Below are 12,560 nucleotides of genomic sequence, written 5' to 3' on the forward strand. Positions count from 1 at the left end.
AAAAAAAAAATAAAAAAAAAACATACAGACGAATTGAGTACCTCCTTCTTTTGGGAAGTCGGTCAATAAAGGCCTGTCCCACCAAATTGTAAATTTTCTGTTAACAATCTAACGTGTAAACTATGTGATGGAAATATCGAATTTCGTTCCCTTATCTGACATTGTTAAGCTATCTGAGCCTCTACCTACCTCTACTCTATGGTGGGACAGGCCCTTAGGGACTAATAAAAATGCGCCTTAATGTAATGATAGCTTATAAATACTTTAGTTTTTAAGTAACAAATTTAGTTTAGTTAGTAGTGAATGTGAAACGCTAGTGAAAACCCATTGAGGTTTATTTAGCGTTACTTTAGATTAAGCTAGATTTAATTGTTTTTGTATTGTTAAAAGAAAAAAAAACTAATGTAGACGCCAGCAATAACACTAATGGATAATGCAATGCCAAGACTGCACAGAAGACAGGTGTGAAGTAGATGTAATTCCGCGTTTTACCTAATGAGAATGCACGAAGGTCTAATTTTACTTCATTTCACTTCACACCATTTCATTATCAGGGAACGCTGGGAAAGTTTAAGCGTCCGCTAGTTTTTATATATATCTATATATTTTATATTACAATTATGATAAAACATCTCAATAGAATAGCGCAACTACCGCAATACGTATAATTTGACGTTTTTCTGTTTTATTTAATCATCGATGTTCGCTATAATTCCGTATATCAACTTACTGGTTTCTTCTCTTTAAGTGGACCTCTGCTTTGTCACGATAACTTTGCACCAACTTCATATCAACTTTTTCTTTATTCGTTGAAAACAGCGGTTCAGAATTTGCTAACTCCTGTTAATAAAAAAATAATTTATCTAAAACACGCCGTATCCAATTTGCCAAGAATATCTAACTCCAATTAAGGAGAGTCGGCACAGTATGTGTTGCTATTCCATACATTTCTATCAACCGTCACATCTGAATTCACTCCCTACTTAATCTTTCACACAATCGATCCACACTTTCCTCTCTCTTCATCTATCCAGGTAGCCATCCCCATTCAATCTTAACACTTCCTTGTCCTCATCCTCTCGTCGCAAAATATTTCCATACCACGATAACCGTTTGCTTCTTAATTTTTCGACCACAAGCGCTACTTCAACTTACAACAAAAAACTTCCTCTTATATACACATTCTTAACTTTATCTCTTGTTGTCACACCACACATCCATTTTAATAAAAAATCCTTTAATAAAAAAAAGTTCAGAAAAAAATACAAAAATATAGAACATTTAAAAACGATTTTCTCTACTTACTATGATTCTTAAATTATATGTTTTTTTATTATTTAAAAGACAAACTCACTTGTTTACGTTCATTGCGTTGTTTCTCTCGGTGTTCTATTCCTTTAGCCATGATAAAATCTTTTACTCCGTTTTCCCTTTGCACTATATCTTCTTGTCCAGTGAATATTAAAAGAGCCTACAATATTAAAGATAATTTAGTTGTTGACGCTGATAATATTCAAAAATGTAAATGCGTAGAATAACATACCTCTACAGTGTTGTTGAAATTGTTATTATGACTGCTTAACGCATCGGCTAAAACTTTGGGATTTACATTTGCAAAGCAGAACTTTAGTTTTTCCAATGTTAATTTAGCTGCCATTGTCATAGTTTCACCCTGAAGCCATTTCGAGTTATTATTTCTTTGCAACGATACTGCTAATTCATTATCCGTTACTTCTTCAACATCAGACATTTTCGACTCCTCTGCCGCGTATAATTCAAATTCCTGGCTCTCTAACTCCCTGGAATAAATATAAACAATTTTCACTGATACCAGTATCACTAATTACAACAAAATTTTATGTACTGAATCAAATAATTAGACTCCTAAATAAAAGTATCTAGCATAATACTAACCTAGCTATTTCTTCATCTTGTTGCATCATTAACTCTGTTTCCTGATGTTTAGCCTGTGATTGATTAATATAGGATTCCATCCAAAGAGCATTTATTTCATTTAACAAAGACTGTGGAATGTTAATTATAGGTGTAATGAATTGAGGATAAACCATTTCATCTCTGCCAAATTCCTCATCTAATTTCGCGATAAGATCCCAACTCAAATTAATATTTACGTATTTTTCAGGTTTAGGTGAATTGTTTTCGTTGTCGTCACTATTATTTTCACTTCCGTAACCAGTATTATTACAATTTTTTTGAATCCCCACGAGTCCATTGGAAGTGCTTGGTAATTGTTCATCAGGACCTTGAATACTGCGAGAAACTTCTGTATTGTCTATGTTAACATTCTCTTCATTACTGTTTTCATTAGCTGTAACTTTCGACTGAATTCCTTGGCGCTGATTTCTTAACTTTAAGCACTGTTGTGAATAATGATTATCAGATATAACAATACTTTTCTCTATTTGTCGCTTTAAATGCATATGATGCTCAGATGTATTAGCTTTTTTACTTTTTCTAGGTGTTAAAATGTTTTCTAATAATTGATCTCGTTTCATGTTTGTGGTCGGTTGTAAAATATCATAGGGACTTATATTATTTATTGTTTCGTTTGAGATTTGATCAGCTGTCGCGCTTGTGCTACCTTTGGAATCAATGAATGAAGTTTTATTTGCATCGGAATCAGCTTGTCTTAAAGTTTTATCGTCAGTACAAAAGCCTTGTTCATCGCTCTCGGGTGACTCTTCTTCACTTTTTACCCTTGAAAATTCATTGTTAGCCACGCCTTCGACCAAAATAGATGTGGCCCAATCAATATTACCATAGCAAATCTCGAACACATTCCTCACTTCGGATTGCGGAATACATAAAAACCTATTCCTTAATTCTACAAATGCCCTTTCGTAATCATAGTCCATATACTCTAGACTTTGTTCATTAATATAGCAGCTTTTATCAAACATTCTCTGAACAGGAATTTTCTCTTTCCCAAGAGGCATGTGATTACGATTTATATCTCTCGGTTCCGTGCTTAAAAGTTTTCGAGCATTGTTTTCATTATAAAAATTTGTATCATCGGGATCTATGCTAGTACCTCTACTAACTTTTTCAACTACAATTGGAGGTGTTTTTTCATCTAATTTACAGGTACTATCCCATGGTTTATTAAACATGTCAATTTTTGTCCAATCGTGACTGAAATTATCTATATCTGATTTTATGTCTTCTAAACTTCTCATCGATTTGTTCAATTTTTTTCGCGGCGGCTTTGAATTTCCTGAAATCCCATTATCACAAGATTCATAATTTTCTTTACATTTTATTTTAATTTCTGCCTGATCGTCCTCCCACTTTTCATTAGCGTCCCATGCTTCATGAATCTGTTCAAGTTCTTCTATTTGCATATTTGATTCAACATTATGATCTACAGTATTGCCCATCTGATATTGTTCATTTTTTGCATCTGTCATAATTTGTTTATGAGGATTTGACAAGCCAGACAAATAGACTTCTTTATTTTGAACAGTCATATTTTCATGGGTAGTATCACAATCATCTTCTGAACGTTGAACGGTGGGGACCGCATTACCATCAGCATTAGAATTGTTTTCTATGGGGACCGATTGTATTGGTATGACAGGAAAATTCCTTAAAACAGGTGGCATCATGTGATCTGGATAAGACAATTTATAGTAATTCATCATTCTTTCTGCAGTAATGTCATCCTGAAAGTTGCCAAGCATTCTTTTAATTGTAAGCAATGGTACATTATGAACATTTTTGCGGGATAGTTGATTTGCTTTCTTCGCCCAAGAGGTATTTGGCTCTACAATTTCTATCAAATAGCCATTGTTTACTCCATCTCTTAAGTAGGGCTCCATTTCCCACGGTTCAACATTTGTATTATCAATTATAACAGGACTCACGCCTCGCTTCATTGCGATTCTAGCTCTAGCATTATTCCAAATATGAGCATCTTGAAGCTTCATTTTGTCATATCGATAAAAACCTTTTACCATAAAGTAATTATCAGCTGAAAAAATATGTGTCGCGAAATCAAGTTTGCTGCCTCCAATAGTTGCTTCTAGAATTCTATTAGCCAAATATGTTTTTCCGCTTCCCGGCACCCCTCTCATAATTATTAGTATTCGGCTACCTTTATTATGATGCATTAGTATTTGTTTAATTTGACTTGTCCAGAAGTTCGAATCTGGTACAGGAAAAGAATTTGTCTGCTTATTGCGATATCTACCAGGCCTTTTGGCACTTTGTGCCATTCCAGAGTAACTGGAATTAGCTTGTGGCATATTTCCTGCTGAACTTGACTCATAAGGTTCAGTATGTTGTTGAATGTTTTGATTGAACCCTAATTGGTTATCATTTTGAGGTTCCCTTACATTTTGCACACTATTACTTTCACCGACGTGAATATGATCAAATGATTCTGTTCTTGTGTGTTGATCTTCCCTATTATTTTCGACATTTAATGGTGATGGTTGTTGTTCATTTTCATGTGTCATATTCATGATAGCATTTGCAGATTGATCCACTGTAAAGAAATATGTATAATTTTTTTAAATTATTATTTTCTTTAATTTGCATATTGGCTTTACATGTTATGTTGTTCATGGGTTCTGATGACCTCTTTTCATGAAGAGACCTACTGTTTATCCCTATTCATTTTATTTACAAATTTTGTTACCTGATGCCACATATTATGTATTACCTTTTACAGGTATAAACTCTTTCAAAAACACTTTATAATGCCATGCAGTTCTAAATGTCAAAATGAACCTAAAGTACAAATATAACTCTACATTGTCACCACATCAACTTAATAACTTATTGTTCACCATTTATTATAGTTTAAAAAGTGTATTATTGCTTTATAATTGATTTAAGTCACTTAACATTTCAAAGGTTAGTTAAATAATAATAACAATAACAAATAATCTATACTTATACTTATATTATAAAAAGAACAGATTTTTATTTTTGTATGTATTGCAATAACTATAAAACTACTGGGCCAAATTTTATCACTGAGTAACATAGGCAAAATTTTTTTTCTATTTTATAATTTCATGTGGACGAGGTCGCGACCGACAGCTAGTAATCAATAAAATAGGAAATTTTGCACATATTCAATAATAGTAAATTTTTTACTTATCATTACCTACTTTCGCATTAATCTTATCAAACAGTTACATGGCTGAAACATTTACATGAAAACATGCTGAAATCCATAGGGTACCAACTAAGCTCTAGGCTTGTGCTAGGATATGGTTCATGACAATAGTCGAATGACAGGATTCAAACCCTCTACTGCAAGATCGGTAGTCAGTACCCCAAATCATAAGGCTATTGGCGCTTCAAACAATTTCCACATAGGTCATTGTGCAAGCATAAATATTAAATTTACCATTATTTGACACATATTTAGCATTCACAGATGAAATCTTTTCTAATATATATTTGTAGATTTAACAGGGTATACAGGAATGCTGAAGGAAGGAACTGTGCAGCACACAGCTTAATTACAGTCACCAAAACAATGGTGCCAATCCGATTACGACATAGTAATTGTTAGAAATCTTGGCAGCTCGGAACATTGTATGAGTGGCTGCGTAAACACAATTTAAGGTGAATCAGGCAGATACGGATGCGGGGGGTAAAATAACTGCACAGCGAACTGATGACATAGAGCCAAGATATATGAACAGATATATGCCTATTTACCTTACAAAGATCATAATTGATTGCAAACAATAACACACAATGCATGACTTTGATGATGCTACAGTCAGTACCTAGGACTACATTATCTTGTTTTCACATTTATCTTATCCAAGTTCAGAACTGCCTGATTGATTGTCTGTACCCTTGAACATTTAGCTATTGGCTATTTGAATTTGGCATTGTTATGCCTGTCCACATAAACTAAACACCCATTTATAGACTTTATGCTGCAGTGAAAATTTTCTTTGTCCTACAAATCCTATAGGTATACACATACTGGATATTGCTTATCGACGCAGTACAAACAGCGCAACAGAATCGATCAATAACCACTCTCCCACCCCAAAAATGGCGCGTAGTTAATCTTTTTATGCACACAAACATAAGGTACATACAACAAAATGTTGCATAATTTCGCAAAACAGAGACTTATGTACTTACCATCTCCGTAGCAACTTTCAACTATTGCACATATTACATCTCTAGTCAGCACTTGACCGAAAGTCTGATATAATGTCTCAATAACGTTGTGGTATATGCCTTCCTCTTCGCTGAGTGAAGATTCCATATTTAATATGTATTAAAATAAAAAATAAAAACTAAAACACGCTCAATGAAAGGTCACATTTGTTTGGTATAAACTTAAATTTTACGTATAGTTCGGGGAGAACAACATACACAATATCTCTGGGATAACGAAAAGGAAATGGTGGTATTTGATTTTGACATTGATAAGTAGTGACAATGACAAATCGATAAAACTCAATGGGTTCCGTTCATAAATTAAGCATAATGTGAAAAAGAATTCACATTTTTATTAAAACTAACCCTTTCAAAAATCTTTGCGAATATTCGTAAGACGCAAATAATTTTATAAATAGAGTAATTAATGAAAGAGAGATTGATTGTATTTCATGAAATAAAGTATTTAAACGTAGTGCAAGAGAGTTTTTTTTTTAAGTGGGAGATATATTTATCGCTAAGAAGAAATGGAGGGTCCAGTAAATACATTTGAAAATGTGAATCAACTTGTGTCTGTTGCAATCAGAATTTGTTACTATATGATAATTCAAGAAGTTTCCTAACTCAAGGCGACGTATATTTTTTTAAGATTTAAAATAATTTTAATACGCACAGTGTAAACTACTGGGCATACCACATAGTTTGTACTGTGCGTTGATTGTAAACAACAAATAATCATTAAGATTTCTATTATTCTGTAGATGAGCGCTAAGTAAGACAATTACGATTATATTAAAACTATTCCTTCCCTAACTGTCTCAAGAGAGTGCATTGTTAAAGGTTTCTACAAAGATTCTTTAACTATAGAGTCTTCTAATCGATAAACGAAGTCTGGGGCATTTCTTAGTTACATTGTAAGGTACAAGGACTTCCTTCACAATTTGAGTTTTCGTTATTACAGTGAAAGAATTTCCCTTTAATGTGGCCATATTACCTTACTGGTAACCCTAAATGCTCAGAGACACCATCCTGTCAATGTCAAAAATCGGCCACAATCGACAATATCCTTGCGGCACTATATTGCTGTAATTTCTGTAACTGTGTAATGCTAATATGTAAAATGTTTGTGGGATCTGTTTACAGTTAGAACAGTTAGTTAGTTAAATAACATTACATTATAAAAAAGTATTATTTGCTCAAATTTAGCTCAACAGCCTTAATCGATTTCATAGAATATTTAAGCGGTAAACAAAAATAAAACCTGTTATATATTTAACATTATAGTATTTAACTCTATACTCCGTAAAAATGGCCGATAATTTCCAAAACAACAAAACTATGGCGCCTGTAATGATGGACTACGATTTCAAAGTCAAAACTCAGAACGAGCGTTCTAAAGTCGAAGACCTCTTTGACTTTGAGGGTTGTAAAGTAGGAAGAGGTACATATGGACACGTATATAAAGCTCGACGGAAAGATGGATCTGACACTAAAGACTATGCATTGAAGCAAATAGAAGGGACAGGACTTTCCATGTCAGCTTGTAGAGAAATAGCTGTGAGTACATTTTTAAACCATTCATCGTCATCATCATCACCAGCTCATTATACGTCCCTACTGAGGGGCTTAGTGCCTACCCTAGGTAAGGGGTGACTAGGCCTTAGACAACAATGCTAGCCTAGTGTGGCTTAGTCGCCTTCACACATATATTTGAATTTTTTCGCCAATGCGAATGCAGGCGAATGTATCAGACCATGATATTTATCCTAAACTGTTACAATTATTGGGTAAAGTATATATATATATATATGAAATTCAGAAAAGCGAACAAATTGAATCACATAGTGGGATTCAAACCAAGACCTGTAGATTACAAGTCAAGTGCTTAAACCCCTGAGCCACTGGTGCTCTCGTTAAACTACATACTTAATACAGAATTAGTTTATTAATATTAAAATATTTCTTGTTGTCCTTATACCACTCATAAAGGGTGATTCCTGGTTTTTGATATGCAGATAATTAATCTTTGCCTAATTTACAGTTGCTGAGGGAATTGAAACACTCTAATGTTATTATCCTAATTAGAGTATTCCTTTCACATACGGATCGCAAAGTATGGCTATTGTTTGATTATGCTGAACATGATTTATGGCACATTATAAAGTTCCATAGAGCTGCCAAAGCAAATAAGAAATCTGTGATGGTTCCAAAGGGTATGGTGAAAAGTTTATTATACCAAATATTGGATGGAATTCATTATTTACATTCAAATTGGGTACTACACAGGGATTTGGTAAGATAACAGCTTGGAATTTAATGAAATAAGCTAATTTAATATATTTATATTTCAACCTATACTATTGTCATCATAATAAGTACATTTAAGGACAAAAAGTACATAACAACTAACAGACTTAACCTGTGGCAAATCATACACTAAGCTCATAATTCATTGTACATGAGTTTTTTCAGAAACCAGCTAATATTCTTGTTATGGGTGAAGGACCTGAAAGAGGAAGAGTGAAAATAGCAGACATGGGTTTTGCAAGACTATTTAATGCACCTTTAAAACCCTTAGCAGATTTAGATCCAGTTGTAGTTACATTCTGGTATAGAGCACCAGAATTGTTGTTAGGTGCTAGGCACTACACAAAGGCTATTGGTAAGAATATTGACTTATATAGTAGGCCAGAGATGGCCAAGCTTTTATCAATGTGCCATTTTCCTAAAGAAATGTTGAAAAGTCACAGAAGTGCCACCAAATGTTTTAAACTATATCATTATTGGGAACACTCTATAACATATCATAACTCTTTGTAGTCCATAGTGTATTTTAAGGTCAGCATGTGCCCAAAATGTTGAATTTTTCTACCACAATGTCAGTTTGTCATTCCTATACTATACAATAATATGAGATACCTGGCAATGAAATTATTGATGTAACTAAAAGTGAATTTTGATTCTAAAATAAGCAGGTATTAAGGAACTAATACTATCTATAGCAGACTTAGTCTATTGAAACAAAACTAGAAAACTGTTGATATAATTTTGCTGATGTCAACCGTGACGAACTGACAGTAACAATACCCAATATAAAGGTCCTTTCCATTATCCATCTATATTAATATTATAAAGAGTAAAGATTTGTATTTTTGTTTGCATTGAATTAACTCAAAAACAGTTAGGCCAATTTTAAAAATGCTTTCAATGTTAGAAAGGTAATTTTATTGTGAGTAACATAGGATATATTTCTTACTCAGACGCCGACGAAGTCGTAAGCAACAGCACTTTTCTTATATTATTAGCCCACCAGTATACATAGATCTGCCCTTCTTTATACATGTAAAATTAAATGTATATTTCAGATATATGGGCAATAGGATGTATATTCGCAGAGCTTCTAACATCAGAACCTATTTTCCATTGTCGTCAAGAAGATATCAAGACAAGCAACCCATATCATCATGATCAACTAGACAGGATATTCAATGTGATGGGCTTCCCACAGGAAAAAGACTGGGAGGATATCAGGAAAATGCCGGAACATGCAACATTAGTAAAAGATTTTAAAAGATCAAAGTAAGTTTTTTTTAATTCATTTCAGTGGTACATATTACTTAAAAATATTATATTTTTGCTTATGTTTCAAGATATAGAGTAAACTTTAGAATTCAGCATAAAATTGTCCGGAAAAGGAACTAGACTTGGCAGGGTAGGGAATACAAATTGATAAACTCTTTCTGTGTGTTGTCTGCCCTCTTAATGTAGCCCCTTTGCTTTTTAAGCCGAAACTAGTGTCTAAAAATTTATATATTATTTTTTCCTTTCATTTGCAGTTACCAGAATTGTTCATTAAGTAAATATATGGACAGACATAAAATCAAACCGGACAGTAAAGCATTCAGTTTATTACAAAGATTACTCTTAATGGATCCTAACAGAAGGATCACATCGGAACAGGCGATGCAAGATCCTTACTTCACTGAAGACCCATTGCCTACACAGGTAATTAAAAAAAATAGTAGTTTAAATCCTTGTTTTTTCCTGTTGGTCAAAATTAAAAGATGTTACAAATTATCTAATATTTCCATTCATATTGATTTTCCGTTTATCTCACTAAATTTACCTAACTAGTTTGGTAACAAGATTTTTTCCGTTTTCGTAATCAGTCAAGTATTTTTGCTAGGGTGGGTACATTTTGCTAGCGTCATGTCCTCATCCCATGTTAAAACGATCAGCAATCGATTTTAAGACCCAATAGATAGCGAAATTTAATATCTATCTAATTGACATTTTACGTTTTGTTGCGATTATTGGTATAGATATACAAAAATAATGAGACTGTATGTGATAGGATGTGTTCGCGGGCTGCCCCATTCCATACCCCAAAAGGGAGTTCCTGACGGACGATGACCAGGAGGACAAGGGTGACTCCAAGGCGCGGCAGAACCAGCAGAATCCTAACGTAACTTTACACTGCATTTTGCAGACATTTAATAACTATATAGACTAGACATAGCAAACAATATTTTTCACCGTTAGCTACTTTGAAAGGTACAAAGTTGTCAAGTTTAGTATGCCACATTATGTCCTTGTATTGACATGTTATAAAACATTTTACAAAATTATAATAATCTCCATCTTTTGTTATAAAATAAACTTAACAGTAGCAAAATAAAATATGAACATTTTTTTATAACACCTGTTGGCAATACATTTAAATACAAATAATTGCATTGACATGTTGTTTTGAGGATTTGTTACTCTACTATGTCAACTATGTCTCCTCTATTTTTTTTTTGAATCTCTTTAGTATTTTGTAATACCAGAGCAAATACTCAATCCTGGCTTGTTTTATCTATAGACTATTGTTTTTCAGACACAACAGAATCAAGTGCAAGCAAACAGCCACGATCATGGAGCAAACAATGCTAAGAGAATGAGAATGCCGGGTAAGTCTTGATTGTATGTACACTCAGCTGCATAATCTGTATACATTTACAAAATTTTACAAACCTTGTATCGTTCTTCGTAATAAGTAAATTTTTCTTTAAGTGGAATATTGTGAACGGAGGTGACTGTACCTTTGTATTTTTAAACGAACAAAAATACAGACTTAGGCCGCTTTAATCGATTGCTTCACATTATGACCAACTAGGTTACACTCGCGACTCCATCCGTGTGGAATTAAAAAAACAAAAGTGTGCAGCCTATGTGTTCTTCCAGACTATCCCCTATGTCTATACCAAATTTCATCGAAATCCGTTCAGCCGTTTAGGCTACAAACTAACAAGCATCCATCCATCTAAACTTTCGCAGTTATAATATTAAGTAACATTATTTTTACACATATATGACAATGTATTTTTTTCTTAATCAGTCTGTAATATCTTTTCAGGACCAAATCAAGGTCAAACAAATCAAGGCAATGGCCAACAAGAGTTCCACCAACAACAACAGATGATGTTCGGAGCACAACAACAAGGCGCCAACTCACAACAGCAGCCCAACTTCCAACAAAGGTTCTAGATGAGAAGTCTGATTGATTTAGAATAAAACAGCCAATACAACTTTAATGCCTGGTTTACACTTGGCCAGTATAGTGAGAGACACTGGCACCAGTTAGTGTCTACATTATGACAGTTGTATGTCAGTCCATTTATTAAACGCTACTCTCCAACTGTATTGGCCAAGTGTGTACAGGCATAAAGCCAATGTTGGACGAACGAAGCGTATCATTGGCCAATGTTGTAACGTAATATTAAAATGTCATAGTAAGTAAAGGTCTTAATCAGACAGTTTTCATGCCAGAGTTTTCTGTTTGACATCTTTTTAAACTTTGTTGTGAGTAAGGTAGTAAGATATTACACCTTATTTGAAGCTAAACTTGTTACAATGTCGATTTATCCATATAGATGTAAATAACATAATTTAGTCATTTCTAAACATTGTATAATTGTATTGGTAAGGACATGTATTTTAAATGATATTAAATGGCGATCTCTATAGGTAATAAAATGTAGTATTTTTATAAAGTTTTTTTTTCGCGTCTAGTCAAGTTTCACCAAGATATACCCAACAGTACTTAGATTAACATGAAATCTACGGTTCCTTTACATCTTAATATGCGGTTTCTTGGCCAGTACAGTCGGATAGTTGCGCAGGCCAGCAATAGATTTTAGGACTCGCTGGCGCCAGTTACTGTTCATACTGTGTCAATTAATTTTCAGTCCAGTAATTAAAGGCAACTGAACAACTGTACTGGGCAAGTGTGACCCACGCCTAATGTTAATGTCTTATGAAATGCTTCTATCACTTGTTAATTCAAGCAGCATCACACGCTCTTTATTGAAAAATAAAATAATATAATATAAGCTTGATAATCTTACTTCTTACTAATA

General features: G+C 33.6%; 2 protein-coding genes across 3 annotated transcripts in view; one reads left to right on the forward strand and one right to left on the reverse strand.

The window, feature by feature from the left end:
• LOC106099277 overlaps nucleotides 1-6,414 on the reverse strand; it is a 20,193-nt gene extending 13,779 nt beyond the window's left edge. For both annotated transcript variants that reach the window (XM_013277771.1, XM_013277772.1), the window contains exons 1-5: nucleotides 6,139-6,414; nucleotides 1,915-4,507; nucleotides 1,544-1,799; nucleotides 1,355-1,471; nucleotides 731-840 (exon numbers count right to left, since the gene is read on the reverse strand). In XM_013277771.1, the coding sequence (XP_013133225.1) occupies nucleotides 731-840; nucleotides 1,355-1,471; nucleotides 1,544-1,799; nucleotides 1,915-4,507; nucleotides 6,139-6,265 (3,203 nt within the window). In that variant the 5' untranslated portion in view covers nucleotides 6,266-6,414. The remainder of the gene's footprint in view (nucleotides 1-730; nucleotides 841-1,354; nucleotides 1,472-1,543; nucleotides 1,800-1,914; nucleotides 4,508-6,138) is intronic.
• Nucleotides 6,415-7,206: 792 nt separating this feature from the next.
• Nucleotides 7,207-12,487, forward strand: LOC106099351 (cyclin-dependent kinase 8). Its single transcript, XM_013277875.1, has 8 exons — nucleotides 7,207-7,716; nucleotides 8,201-8,452; nucleotides 8,632-8,821; nucleotides 9,525-9,738; nucleotides 9,996-10,164; nucleotides 10,514-10,624; nucleotides 11,039-11,111; nucleotides 11,558-12,487. Exons 1-8 carry the CDS (start codon nucleotides 7,468-7,470, stop codon nucleotides 11,686-11,688), a joined length of 1,389 nt encoding a protein of 462 aa, XP_013133329.1. The 5' UTR covers nucleotides 7,207-7,467; the 3' UTR covers nucleotides 11,689-12,487.
• The last annotated feature ends 73 nt before the right edge of the window (nucleotides 12,488-12,560 follow it).

Source organism: Papilio polytes, unplaced genomic scaffold (assembly GCF_000836215.1).
Source record: "Papilio polytes unplaced genomic scaffold, Ppol_1.0 DF824135.1, whole genome shotgun sequence".
Classification (NCBI taxonomy): Eukaryota; Metazoa; Arthropoda; class Insecta; order Lepidoptera; family Papilionidae; genus Papilio; species Papilio polytes.